Source organism: Miniopterus natalensis, chromosome 1 (genome assembly GCF_054644295.1).
Source record: "Miniopterus natalensis isolate mMinNat1 chromosome 1, mMinNat1.hap1, whole genome shotgun sequence".
Lineage (NCBI taxonomy): Eukaryota > Metazoa > Chordata > Mammalia > Chiroptera > Miniopteridae > Miniopterus > Miniopterus natalensis.
Window position 1 is genome coordinate 51,477,027 of NC_142081.1, and position 15,030 is coordinate 51,492,056.

Genomic DNA, 15,030 nt, shown 5'->3' on the forward strand with positions numbered 1-15,030 from the left:
ACCTGCTTGATTAGCTTAGAGATTTCTTCCTTAAGTTTAAACAATACAAACAGAATACTTATATTTTTAAAAGTAAATATAATATCCAAAGTATCTGCCACATCAGATTATCATATAAATAATTTTTAGCGACATTTTTATTTATAGTAAAATCATTGTTGTGGATGCTGATTCTACGTTTAAGATAATACCAGCAGGGCTGAAGGAGGTGCTTGCTAAATGAAAACTATAAAAGTTACTTAGCTTTCCAAGAGCTCATAAAAATATTGATGTACTTGATAATATCAAGTACATTTAAATAGAGTAAATTTATGGTCACAGTTATTCTAATCTACCTATTGTTGTGGGATCATCAAAGATTTCAAGTTATTTATACATTTTAAAGAAGCTAGATATAAAAAAGATTTGCCTTTGGGGTTAAAGACCTGGTTTAAATACCATCTCTGACATTTACTAGTATGGGATCTTAGGTAAATCACTTCTCCCAGTTTGTCCCTTCATTTATGAAATGGAGATAATACAATTTACTTAAGGGGCTCTTGTGCCCAGCACAATGCGTGACTCACAGAAGAAATTTGGTATAAGATTTGTTCCTTTTCTCTCTTTCTTTTCTGTTCTCCCAAGTCAGAGTAGTCTTTCGTCAACTGATGGAAATGATTTTCCCCCATTTACATTAAACCGTTTTTGAGAACTACATTTTGCCATATTGTATTATAGATGGTGGTTACTGAGCTTCTCCTTAAATTTGTAAGAGCAAGTGACTCAGGACCAACAAGGGAAGAATGGAGGATTTGCACTTGGAGCTAAGGGATCTCTACACTATTGTTTAAGGACACGCCATGCCATTTATCCGAGACTATCATTAACCACGCTGCTTCAGTTCCAGGTCACTAACCTCAGGATCTAGGTCATCGAGAACATTTTCCAAGTGTTTCAGTTCCTCTTCTGAGAGTTTTCCAAGAAGCTCATCTTCATCAATGTTCTTGTATTTCTCCAACTCTTTTTGAAAAGGGAGTGCCATGGTTTCTCAGATGCCTTTCTCATGGGCCACGAACATTTAAATGGGCCAGTTTCCTGAGACTTCAGAGTACTACTAATAAGAAAGAAACACTGTTATCTCCTTTCTGTAAACAGGATTTATTAACAGGAGACAGGGATATGCTATCTGCCAGTGGAGGATCTCTATTAGAGGAATAATCTTAAAAAGTATTACTTTCATTTGCAGAGCAACCTGACCACTTAAAAAGTGTTTTCATATATACTATTTTTCTTACTTTGATCTTTACAACAACCTGGAAAGAAAGCCTGGACAGACATTAATAACCCATTTTACAGATAAAGATTCTGAGACAAAAAGTGGCTTACTGCCTTGCTTGAGGCTCCAGAACTGGGATGTGCCAGGCCTGCTGATTCCCAGGGTAGTGAGTGCCTTCCCACCACGCTACTCTGCCTCCTCCGGCTTTCCACAGAACACAGTGGAGAACAATGCACTAATTGTAAGGCAGTTGTGAGCAGCACACTTGTGTCTTTGCAGAGAAAGAGTGATGTGAAGAATACAAAATGGGGTTCATTCAGGAAAGAGAGTTTGGAACGTCCATGTGAGAAAGCATTGTCCAGTAACCCCCCTGCCATTAAACTACGTAGATTCTAAAATCCTGGCTGCGTGATCCCTCTAGACTTCTCTCCTTTCTTTTCTTTCTTTTTAATTTTTTTAATGTTTTTATTGATTTTAGAGAGAGAGGAGGGAGAAGAGGAGAGAGAAACATCGATATGAGAGAGAAACACGGATCCGTTGCCTCCTGCATGTATCTTGACCAGGGACTGAACTGGAAACCTAGGTATGTGCCCTGACCAGGAATCGAACTGGCATCCTTTTGGTTCATGGGACAACACTCAACCAACTGAGCCACACCGGCCAGGGCTCTCCTCTCTTTTCTTCTTTCCTCCTCTTCCATTCTCTTTTTAGTCCCATTTCCTTTTTGTTTCCTGGGTCATCTGCTTAATTCTTTACACCCCTAGTCCATTCTCCTTTGAAACCCCTCTTTCTATATCACCTCACACCTAAACTCCCACTCACAATGAAACTTTTAATCAATTCCTTCTTTTTTGCAGAGGATTTTACAGGTATTCCCTAGGAAGATAATACTGCATTCAAGAAATAACAATGTCCTCAACCAATTGTATTTCTCCTTAGGAAGTATTAATATCGGTCAGACCTTTCAAAACAATTAATACTTGCTATATACCCACTAACTGCCAGGCAGAGTTCTAGAAAATAGGAGTACTAAGACAAACAAGACATGACCCCTTCCCCAAGGAGATCACAGCTCAGTGAGATGCACAAATAGGATAGTACCACTTGATAAATGTTATAACAGAACTAATATATAATAGAGACTCATGAGGAAATAATGATTGGGTAAGGGGGTCTAGGGTTTGAGGGGACACTGTGAAAAAGTGGTTGAGTTTGAGACTTGAAGGAAGAGGTCATAGGTAGACATGAATGGAGCAGGGTCATTCTTAGAAAAAAGGAACAGCATAAACAAAGGCACAAAGATAAGAAAGTACATGGTAAGTTAGCGAATGCTTGGTGTGTATGAGGGGAGGGCTGTGGGGAGGGGAGAGGAAAGAACTAAAGACAAGGAAGACACCTGTGCAGGGCCTTCCCTATATCCCTTGCCGAGGAACCTGGGCTTTATTCTGCTGGAAGATAACGCACTACAAATTTTTAAAGTAGAGGAATGATCTGAGAAGCCCTGTTTTTAATAAGGTAATTCAAACTGTAAGAATGAAAAATGGGTTGGCCTGGGAAGAATGTTGTTCCCGTCTCCTTATTAATACAACTACTACCATATTCAAGTTTGTGATTTTTTTATTTATTAAATATCTTTATTGATTTCAGAGAGAAGAAGGGAGAGGGAGACAGAGATGGAAGCATCAATGATGACAGAGTTGACATTGATCGGCTGCCTCCTGCATGCCCCTAACCCAGGCATGAGCCCTGACTGGGAATTGAACCGTGATCTCCTGGATACTAGGTCAATGCTCAACCGCTGAGCCACACCCAGCCGGGCTTCAAGTTTGTGATTTTTATGTGTGTATTTATATGCCGTTTCCATATATAATGTAACTCTCCCTTTCATTAGCTGACTTTCTTTTAGCTTCAATTGCTATATTCCAGTAAAAACAAAACAAAACTCATCCCACTAAAGTCAGAGAAACCAATCAGACCATATACACTTTAACAAGGATCTCAATCAGCCGGGCTCTTAGCCATGGAACGAACTGGCTGAACTACCCTATCTAACGGAGTCTAAGACGCAGTTTCCCACATTTAACATTCTGAAATTGAGATATATCTTACAATTGACGGCTCTACAACCACCGACGCAGCAGCAGACAAGATGTACTTATCATTGTCTACCTCTGCATAAATATCAAAAGCACCAGTTTTAAAACTTGCAGAACAGGTGTCAGGGATTTGAAAAAAATCCCAGAACTCTTTTAAAACCTAGTGGGGAGGGAGTGGGAGAGGTGGGGACTCAGGTGCATTTAGCAGCACTCCCAAAGGAAGGTCCAGATTAGGCCAGTTCATGTAATTACAGAGTGGTTTAAGAGCCAACAGAAATGGCTTTTATGAAATTACCATTCTTGATGGCACAGAGGAGGTACTGGGTGGAAAAAAACAGACATTGATGACTATGAGTCAAAAAATTATTCAAAAAGTTGGAATCTAAACATGAAGTTTTAAGAATATCAGCCAATTAACTTCTTTCTTTTATATATATATATTATATATATATATTGATTTCAGAGAGAGGAAGGGAGAGTGAGAGAGAGAGATAGAAACGTCAATGATGAGAGTCACTAATTGGCTGCCTCCTACAAGCCCCCCCACTGGGGACCGAGCCCACAACCTGGGCACGTGCCCTGACAGGAAACTGAACCCTGATCTCCTGTATCATAGGCCGATGCTCAACCGCTGAGCCAAGCTGGCTGGGCTCAGCCAATTAATTTCACTTGCATTTTCCCTTTTTATATATGCACAGGGATGATATATTATTTTTAAAATCTGTGTATATTCATAACAGCTTTATTTGTAATAGCCAAAAACTGCAGACAACCTGAATGATCATTAGTAGGTGGATGGATAAACAAATTGTGGTATATCCACATAATGGAATCTACTCAGAAATAAAAACAAATGAACCATTGATACACATGATGACACCGATGAACCTCAAAACAGTTATACTGAATGAAAGAAGTCAGACCGAAAAGAATGTATATAGTATAATTCCACTTATCTAATATTCTAGAAAATGTAGACTGATCTATACCACAGAAAGCAAATCAGTAGTTGCTTAGGGATAAAAGAGAGGTAGAGAGCCGGGCCGGGCGTGGCTCAGTGGTTGAGCGTTGACCTAGGATCCAAACAATCAGGGTTCGATTCCCGGTCAGGGCACATGCCGGGGCTACGGGCTTGATCCCCAGTCGGGGGCGTGCAGGAGGCAGCCGACCGGTGACTCTCTCATCATGGATGTTTCTATTTTCTCTCTCTCTCCCTTCCTCTCTCTGAAATCAATAAAGGTATATTTAAAAAATAATAATAAAATAAACGAACAAAAACTGTTAAAGAACACACTCCTTTCTGTCTCTTAAAAAAAAAAAAAGAGAGGTAGGGAGGGATTACAAAGGGGCATGAAAAAACTTGCATATGTTCACTACCTTGATTTGATGATAGTTTCACAGGTGCATGCACATGTCAAAACTTATGAAACTGTATACTTTAAATATGTATAATTTATATCAATTAAAAAACTTCAAAATCTGTAAATTTAAAACAGCTCTTTCAATAAAGTAAAGTATATTTAAGAAGATATGTACCATATTTTAATTTTTTCTTAGTGGTACATAAAATATTGGTGTGTTTTATAATCAATGGTATTTTATCATTGGTAAGATTCTATTTGTATTTCTATTCTAGGATTTTACCACTATACTGACTCCTCCTCTCCCCCTGAAACAGATTTGCTCTCCTGATTTTCTAGATCATACCATTAATCTACCAGTCAGTGACTTCCAAAGCTCAGGTTCTTCCCCTTCGTTCCATGTCCAGTTGGTTAGCACCTCTTGTAGAATCCTACAGCACAGCACTTTTCACACCATCCCTTCCTGTCACTCGTTTTAGACTTTTGTTTCTCTGGGCCTGGACTACTCCAATTGCATCTTGAAAGGTTTCTGTTCTTCCCTCTACGCCGCCCAGAGCACCACTATCAGATCATCTTTCTTAACATCTTTCTTAACAAGCTACTGCCCCAGTGAAGGACTTTCAATGGCTCCCTCTTGTCTACAGAATAAAATTCAGACAGTCCGGCCTTGAAAGCTCTGTAATTTGGCTTTGATCTGCACTTCCTGTTTCCTGTTTTCATTACTTTCCTTGGGAGCCCTCCAACCCAGGCAAAATGGTTTATTCGTTCTATGTGGTAGACAGAGTATAACGCCTCCCTAAAGATGTCCACATGGTAATCCCCAGAACCTGGGAATGTTACATGGCAAAGGAATCAGTGTGGTTAAATCAAAGATTTTAAAATAGGGAAGTTATCCTGGATTATCTGGGCGGGCCCAATTAATCACAAGGGCTCTTAAAAGAAGAAAGAGGAAAGCAGAGGAGTCAGAGAACAAGGTGGGACCACAGAGGCAGATGCAACTGCTTTGAAGATGGAGGAAGGGGTCGAGAGAGCGAAGAAATGTGTGGGGGCTCTAGAAGCTGGAAAAGGCAAGAAGTGGATTCTCCCCTAGACCCTTCAGAAGGAATGGGTGGATTTTAGCCCAATAAAACCTGCTTTGGGCTTCGAACTCCCCAAACCGTACGATAATAAATTTGTGTTGTTTTACACCACTGAATCTGTTGACAGCGGCAATAAGAAACGAATGCATGCTCTTATCCATGCACTTCCATTTTCCCATGTAATTGTTCCAGATATCTTGTTTGCCCCTCCACATCCACTCCCCACCCTGCTCTGCGCCCCAGGAAGATGAAGTATTTACACTGCATCAATGGGCTTCCTTGCTCTCTGGCTTTTGTTTGGCCAATAGGAGGCACTAGCAGGAAACTGGAGGGCAGAGGGAGGCAGGAAGTTGGTCCAGATGCCACACCTCTTACAGGCAGCATTCTCCATACAGCTGCACTCCCCTGGCTGACTTCAGTCCTTGCTTGGGGCGGTGAAGGGTCTCTCTGTGGCTAGGGCCAGCTTTCTGCCTTCCTGGATTCCTTAAACCCTCCCCACATCTTTGTAAATCGCCTCTTTATTAAAATTCCTTCCAATTATTCAATTTGAGTATGTCCTCTGTTTATCATTGGGACCTTGGCTGATACAGTGATATTACTTGGAATGTCCTCCTTTGCTCTCATGGCTAATCCATGTGCTCTGCTTATGAGACCTGGCTCGGATTCCGGCTCTGTGGGACCACAGACTGTCAGAGCTGACTAAGGCCTTAAAGATCACCCAGTCCAGCAGCATAGATGGTTTTCCTCCTACTTCTCTGGTCACCCCGTCTCGGTCTCTTCTGACAATTCCTCTTCCTCCACCTTAAATGCTGGCAAGATGCATGGTCTGGTCTTAGACCTTTTCTCACTATACATTTTCCCTGGGGGAACTCCTCTCCTCCAAAGTTCTAATTATTATCCATACCCCAAAGATCCTTAACTCCATATCTTTGTTTTAGACTTTGTTTCTGAGGCTAGATATATATATATGTTTCCAACTGCTGAACCCACATCTCTACTTGGCTGCTTCAGTCTCCTCAGATGTCAGAAGGGCTCTCATCATTTTCCCTTCCAAACAGCTTCTCCTCCTCTAGAATTTCTAATTTCAGGAAGTTGGCCCAGAAACCAGGGAGCCATTCTTGACACTTCTTGTCTCCTCTCAACCCATCAATCACCAAATCCTGTCTTTACCTAAATCTGTTAAGAATCCACCTACTTCGCTCTACTGCACTTTCCCATCCCTCTTACCCCTTCAATCCATTCGCCATACAAATGACCAAAGTGAACTTTTTAAACAACTCTGCTCTAGTTACTTAAAATTCTCCAGAGGCTTCCCATTGCCTTGAGGCTACAGTTCAAATTCGCAGTCTGGCCTCTGTCATCCTCACCAGCCTCATCCTGCACTGCACTCCCCCCATCTCCTCCTGGCTCCAGCCTCCTGGACCACTTCCAGTTCCTGGATCATGCCTTATGTTGTTCCCTCTGCTTGGAGCACTCTTAACCCCCTCCTCCTCCGGCTCACTGCCGTCCTACTCATCTTCAGTCTCAGTGTAAGCTTCAGCTCCTCAGAGAGGCGTTGTTCAGACCCCCAGACAAGGTCTGAGTCACTCCTCATCCCCATGGCACACCCCTTGATCAGAGCTTCCCCTGACTTTATTGCAATAGCTTATTTTATCTGTATCTTCTCTGCTAATCTCTGTGAGGGTGGGGACTGCATCAATTTTAGTCACTGTTGTAATCCTGGCTCTCAGTACAGGTCTTGAACCAGAGTAGGCATCCAATAAATATTGTGCAACAAATGTCAGATGAAGGAAATGAGCTCAGAGAGGTGAGTGACCCACTGGTCCAGAGCTCATTCCTATAGCCACCGCCTCCACGCTCTGTCACGGAATTTTCTGAGGCCACCTAAGCCCACAGAAGTTGCTTTGCTTCCTCAATTCGAATCGCCTATGTTAACAATTTGCTGTTCATCCCTTGCTCTCCCATTATCTTTCCATATATGTTACATATATGGTTCACTCTCCAGCTACACCACAAACTCTCAGAGGACAGGGACAATATCAAAATTCTTTACATTCCTTCTCCAGCTCAGGTTTATATATTTGTTCAACAAATATCTATTGAAAGCCCATGTTTTCCAGTTACTGCTGGGACAACAGGAGTAAACAAACAGATGATATCCTGTGCCCCAAATGAGCTTATGGTTTAGCAGTGAGAGAGACATTACATAGTTACAATAACATGTTTTTTTTAAATATTTTTATTATTATTTTTACTATTTTAGAAAAATGTATCTTTATTGATTTCGGACAGAGGAAAGGAGATGGAGAGATATAGAAACATCAATGATGAGAGTCACTGATGCAGCCCGCAACCCGGGCAAGTGCCCTGACTGGGAATAGAACCAGCAACCTTTCAGTGCGCGGAACGAAGCCCAACCAACTGAGCCACACCGGCCAGGACTACAATAACGTGTTAATACTATGGAACAGTACCTGGTAAAACATATTGCATATGTTATGTCAGTGTACCAGGGGATCTCAAAGCCAGAGGACACAAAAATAAAAGGTGCATCCTCTTGGGGTACAAGTTTGAGTTGAAGGTTTGGGGAAAAGCTAGTTATTTTTAAATAACAAATACAGACATACTACAGGGAAGAATGCAGCATTCACAGAGCTTTTAAAATCAAGTGGCAGATTTCTGGCTCATGGCTGGCCTGCTTTAGCCCTACCCAGGCCCCAGAAGGGTTCACATTTGTCCTTTCCTCCTGTTAGTGATGCCACAGTGGAAAGTTTGCAAAGCACTGCCACAGCCTCACCTCCAGAAGAGTGTTTGTCCCATGGCAAGCGCTCAACATGCAACGAGATACTAACGTGCACCCTGGAATGAAGCAAGGACAAATAAGGCTGCAGGAGTCCAGGTGGACAGACACACAGCGAGCCAGTTAGGAAAACAGGAAACAGGAGTAGGGACATGAGCTGAAGGAGGAATCACTTGGGCCCTGAAATAACTCTTCCTACTCCCCAAAGATACAAGCCCTGAGAAGGAAATCAAAGAGTGCGGCTTTTTTGCTTCTCTTTCCATTACCTTCTTTGTGAACTGTGGTATGAAAAAGGAAAATCAGATACAACAGGAAGTGCCTAGCCTTTGGCCCTGCCGACACACAAGTCTTACAACCAAAGCCAAACCAAGCAGCCCTATTTATTAAACTCAATCCAAACCTGACAATAATTTTTATAAAAGAGTAAACAAAACCTACTCGTAAAAACCTAGTGAAAAGGTTTTTCAAATGGGCAAAACAGTGCCACAAATTGCTTCGGAAAACATATGTACTTAGGAAAAATACAAAGGACCGCTCATGGAAAGGACAGATCACACTGGGAGGGAGGGGAGAGGGATTTGATTGCAGAAGGGGGACTAGGGCTTCAGCTCTGGTACTTAATCCCAAGTGGTGGTAGTCAGTAAGGGAGAAATTATAATTCTTTATCAAATATCTTCAATATTTCATAATAATTTTTACCAGAGCCAATCTGTTCAGGAACCAAATCTACATTTTCTAAAACAAATAAATTAGAATAAAATCAGCATATCAACATATCCTCCCCAAAACTTGAATTCATCTTACATACTTAATTCTCTTCTAGCTGTGGGTAAATACAAAGATGTGTACTAAACACACAGCCTGTGTTTGGGAATCTAGCTATTTGAAGGTGGCATAGTCAAGTCTGTTTCTTTTTTAAAACAACCAAATGGCTCCTGCTCTATTCTAGAAAATTCTTGCAGGAGATAAAAGGCAGAGAATAAGTTGGAATAAGGAGGGATTTCAGACAAAAAATGTGACCAGGCAATTGGAGGAAACAAGCTGAAAGGGGAATGAGGAACAGATCTTACCAGAATGAAGAGTCTGTATCTAAGACTATTTGTTCTTAACTTGCCACTCTCACAACACAGAAGTAGGCATAGCTCAAATTGTGCTTGAAAACAGTCTCCATTTATTATTTATTTATTTATCTATTTATTTATCTATTTATTTATTTTATTTATTTTTTAAAAATATATCTTTATTGATTTCAGAGAGAGGAAAGGAGAGGGAGGGAGAGAGAGAGAAACATCAATGATGAGAGAGTCATTGATTGAGCCCACAACCTGGGCATGTGCCCTGACCGGGAATCAAACCCTGATCGCCTGGATCCTAGGTCAATGCTCAACCTAGAGCCACGCCCGGCCAGGCTATCTACCTATGTACCTATGTACCTATGTACCTATCATCTATCTATCTATCTATCTATCTATCTATCTATCTATCTATCTATCATCTATCTATCTATCTATCTATCTATCTATCATCATCTATCTATCCTCACCTGAGAATATTTTTTTCCATTGCTTTTCAGAGAGAGTGGAAGGGGGGGAGAGAGAGAGAGGAACATCAATGTGAGAGAGACACATGGATTGGTTGCCTCCCCCATGCACCCCAACCGGGGCGGGGGATGGTGCCTTTGAACGGAATCGAACTTAGGACACTTCAGTCCGTGAGCTGATACTCTAACCACTGAGCCAAACCAGTCAGGGCGAAAACAGTTTCCATTTAAAACAATGTGCCCACCAGTTACCATCCCCCTCCAGGTTCAGAAAACAGAAGATTAAAAAGCATAAGCCCTGGAGTCAACCAGCCCTGGGTCCTATAGTTAGAGATCCATGAGCGGATGACAACCTCTCCAAGCCTCTGTCCCTTTCTCTATAAAATGGGCAAAAACCAGTACATATCTCAGAAGGTGGAGATGATGCTAAATGCGATAATGTGAGTACTAGGTTAAGTGCCTACAACATGCAAACCCTCAGTCAAAGCCATTTCTCATTTGTCCTTGGGCTGGGGATAATCTTCCAATTGGGGTATTTGCTCCCTCTGTTACTCTTGTCAGGATCTGTTGAATATAGAGAGGCAGCCTCCTATACGAGCCCTGAGTCAGTGTTGCCAGGTGTAGCATGTGTAGGCTTTCAAAAGTATGAGATAGGTTTCCCCCTGGGCGGGAAGTAGCCAAGAAACTGCTTGGCTGGGGCAGAAGCTCTTTAGCATGAAAGTCTTACTGTCTGCCCAGACTGCCACCTGCTTTCCAATCCTCTTGTCAGGTTCTACTTCCCGCTTATCCCTTTGTCTGGCCCTCGTCTCCGTTTCCTGGGGAGTTCCTGTTTCTGCCTCCTTGCCTTCCACTTGGGTACCTGTGTCTTTTTAGCTTTTAACTGCCTATTGGTGCTAGCCATGTCCTCTCATCTTGCCTTCAGGAAGTTAAGAGTTTTTCACCTTCTGACTGGCACTATGGGTTCCCTACTTTTTGTCTTTTGACAAAAAACATGTTTATGCAGTTTATGCCTGCTTACGTCATTTTGGGCTTATTTATCTTGTCTCTTTCTCTGGCATATGTATCCCAGGTTTTGACCAATGCTTTGTTATGGCTTATGGGTATTGTGTGCACCTTGACTCACAAGTGTTTACCAAGTGATATGCAAAATATTTAGCAACTGGTATGGAATGGGCACTGCCCAATGAGAGTGGTTGCCCAGCTATACACAACAGAGATGGCTGTCCTTGCATACACTGGCTGAACAGGAACCCATCTCGCTAGACTCCAGACCCCTCCAACCACTCTAATGAGAGGTCTCCTGCTTCTTTCTCAGGGCTGGTGCCTCAGATTTGCTTTCTACTCCTTTATGTACATGCTTAGCATGGCTGTTAGCCTTTTGCCTTGTTTCATGAACTCCGGTTATCCACAGTCCTAGAGCTGACCTCATTCCCATTCTCTTCAGTTGTCACTAAGGGTATCCAGGATACCGGCGACACACGTAAAAGAGATGGGGTAGTCTTGATGCCAAAACAGGACGGCAAACATAAAAGCAGTAATGTATATTTCAGGTATAGCAAAAATATCCTTGTAGCAAAAGGTTCTGTATTACATTAAGTGATGTATCTTAAGAGTTATTTCTGTTTTCTTGGTCTGGAAATAGGAAGTCTCTTTTGCACATGCTTTCTATGAATGTTTTTGAACCACTGAGATTCTGTCTATAAGGAAACATTTGGTTATATGTGACTTACAAATAAGGGAATGAGAGGAAGCTAAAACTTCTGTCAAAAAGCTAGATGTTTTTCCTCCAACACTTCCCTAACTCAGAATAACAAGAACTACCACCTGGGGCGTCCTCCTACATTTACACAGATCTTGAACATAGAGAGGAAAGAGACAGTGCTTTCAGCATGGTTCTTGGGTAGGGCTAGAATTTCTAAGGTTTAGGAGTTATTAATACTTTGAGGTTAGAGTTAGGAGCAGGGATGTCCTAAGAAAATGACTGATAGTAGCCAAAATGAACCAAAAAAGGGAACTTTCCCTGACCCCACTCACACCTGCAATCGGATTTCAATGCTGGGAACTGGAAGCCACAGCTTCACTGCAGCTGTCTGTCATCAACTGCACAGCCATCTACAGTGCTTTCTCTTTATTTACTATTTTATTGATATACCCCAATGTCTTTATTTAAAAAGTTTCAATCTTCAAAAAGGGAAAAGAATAATACAATAAGCACCTGTATACCACTGCCTTTGATTCACCAAGTGTCATCACTTTGCCATATTTCTGAGCTTGCTCTCCTACTTGTAGGCTTTTTTCCTGAACCAGCTGAAAGTTCCAGATGTCATGACACTTTGCCTCTAACACCCACATCTCAGAAGAATAAGAACAGTGTCCTTCGTAACCATAGTACCACTACTGCACCTAAGAAAATGAAAAGTAATTCCATAACATTATCTAATATTCAGTCCATATTCAACTTGCCCCAATGGTCTCCAAATCATCTTTTAAAGCTATTTTTTCTGATCTAGGATCCCAAGTTCACACACCCCAATTGGTTGTCACACCACTTGAGTATTTTAATCTATAATACTCCCCCCTACTCCAGTCTTTTTGGCAGGAACACCCCATAGTGGAGTTATGACCTTGCTGCATCCCAACAGGAGACCCATTCTAGGTACTGGTAAACCTGATCACTTGGCTAAAGTGAGAATCTCATCTCTCCACTGAAAGGACACATTTTTTCCTAGGTAATCTGTGGTGAAATACTTAATGTGAGAATCCTGTTCTCCAACCTTTTGCTCAAGAGGTTTTGTACCTTGGATGAGTCCTTGACTGAATCAGTTATGTTAGGGCTGACACTGCACTGGTTTCAGATTCTCTCCTGCTTTCTATTGTGTAGTATTTATTATTCAAATAAACCCATCAGTGCCCATCCTCGCTTTCCTCAGTATATATACTCTCTAGTTACTTCTTGCTGGGACTTCTCCCCACAGCCCTTTTGACTATATCTGACCACTGCTGGCCGGCCCTGGGGAGCCACTGGCTTCTCCCTTTACCTGCCGATCTCATGACCTCACCTTCAGCAAATCAAAAATGAACACAACACATTGCCTACAAATTTACAGTAATCTACAAAAACTAAAACAGTGGCAACACATATTTACTGGGTTATACTAAAGAGAGTAGAAGAAATCACCTTTATTATTATTATTTTTAATAATTAGGTTGCCTAAGCCCTGAAAAATCTTTCCTCCTCACTAGGGTAAAGCCACTTGTCCTTCACAATCAGGCTTTTTGTGACCATGCTGCATAGAGCACCCTCATCTCTTCAGTTCCCTGATCTGAGCATCCTGGGGAGAACAGAGGTTTAGAAATCATTTACCCAAACGGCCCATTTTACATGGAGGAAGAGGCTCAGAGAGGTGAAGGAACTTGCCCAGGGTCCCTCAGCTCCTTCATGGTCGAGCTAGGACAGGAACCTGTCTTAAAAACCCCCGCTCAGATGTTCTTTCCATTCCCTTTCCAAGTGCCTCGTGATTTCATGGGCACGAAGGAGCCGTAGCATTTCATTGCTAATTTGCATTTGGCCTGCATCACCTTCCCACCTTTGAATACTTTTAAGTAAAAACTCCCGTTAGGAGCCTTTTATTAATATTATTATTACGACATTAAAAAAAAAATCAATCTCCATTTCTGCATGTCAACAGGGGAAATTTAGGAAGATTCCCGGCAGCACACGCTACCATTTTTCTTTAACCAGGAGAAACACAAGGGGCTCGAGGACCTGCGTCAGGCCGCGCTCCGCGCGCAGCGTCCTCGGGGCTGCAACGCCCGCGGGTGACAGCCCGGGGATCCTAGAGACCGCCGCCGCGTCCGTCGTCCCCACCCGCCCCGCCGCCCGCCGCGACGATGCCGCGAGCAGCATTAGTGGCTCCAGGAGCTGGTCAGACGTTCGCAGGAGCGGAGGAAAGTGGGAAACAAAGCCCAGGGTGGAAAAACCCAGCCCCGCAGCCCGGGGAGGGCAGGAGACCGCGCCCTCACTGCAGCGGCCCCGGGGCTGCGGGGGCTGCGGAGCTGCAGTGCGGGGCGCGGGACCCACACCCCGCGGGCGCCTCCCTCCCGCGCAGCCCCGCGCAGCCCGCGGGACCGGGAGGCACCCGGCGGCCGGGCTCTCTGCGCGCAGCCCGCGGAGCATCCTCCAGCCGCAGGGAGGGCGCGGCCGCCCCCGCGCTGCCCACCCCGCGTCGCCGACCCCGGCTGCAGACCGCGCGGGTCCGGGCCGGCCCCCACCCACGCCCTGCGCGCTCACCGGTCCGTGCGCCCATCCCCGAGCCGGCGGTGCGAGCCGTCAATCCGTCAGCCTCGAGGGAGCGGGGCCACGAGCAGGGGCGGCGCCGCAGCCGGGCGAGCGCGGCGATCAACAGGCGGCTCGCGGCCGGCGGGCGCGGCGCCCGGCGCTGCCGCAGCGGAGCAGCCTGGGAAGCGTAGTTCCGGCGGCGCGCGGCCGCGGGCGCGACCCCCGCCTGGCGCCCGCCGCCCCGCTCGCCGCGCCTCCCTCCCCCGCGAGCGTCTCCTCCCCGAATCTGCGTCCGACCCCGTGGGCGCTGCGCGGGCGAGGAGAGCCGCAGCTCTGCGGAGAAGCCGCGCGGGCTCTTTGAGAAGCTAGGTCTACAGATAGGGAGGGTGGCGAGGGTCCCGCAAGCTTGCGGGAGCTGTTGGGTGAGTGAGCATCTTTACGTGGAAGGCTGGTCAAGATCCAGCTCAGTTATAGGCCAGGCTCAGAGAGAGACCAGGGCTGTCCTGGGGTGTGTTTTTTTGTGGCTTTTTTTTTTTTAATTCTTTTTAAAAACATATATATCTTTATTGATTTCAGAGAGAGGAAAGGAGAGGGAAAGAGAGAGATAGAAACATCAATGA

General features: G+C 44.0%; 1 protein-coding gene across 1 annotated transcript in view; it reads right to left on the reverse strand.

Moving 5' to 3' along the window:
* TMOD2 (tropomodulin 2) overlaps positions 1 to 14,512 on the reverse strand; it is a 44,732-nt gene extending 30,220 nt beyond the window's left edge. The window contains exons 1-2 of the mRNA XM_087821419.1: positions 14,423 to 14,512; positions 896 to 1,093 (exon numbers count right to left, since the gene is read on the reverse strand). Of these exons, the coding sequence (XP_087677545.1) occupies positions 896 to 1,021 (126 nt within the window). The 5' untranslated portion in view covers positions 1,022 to 1,093; positions 14,423 to 14,512. The remainder of the gene's footprint in view (positions 1 to 895; positions 1,094 to 14,422) is intronic.
* Between the last annotated feature and the right edge of the window lie 518 nt (positions 14,513 to 15,030).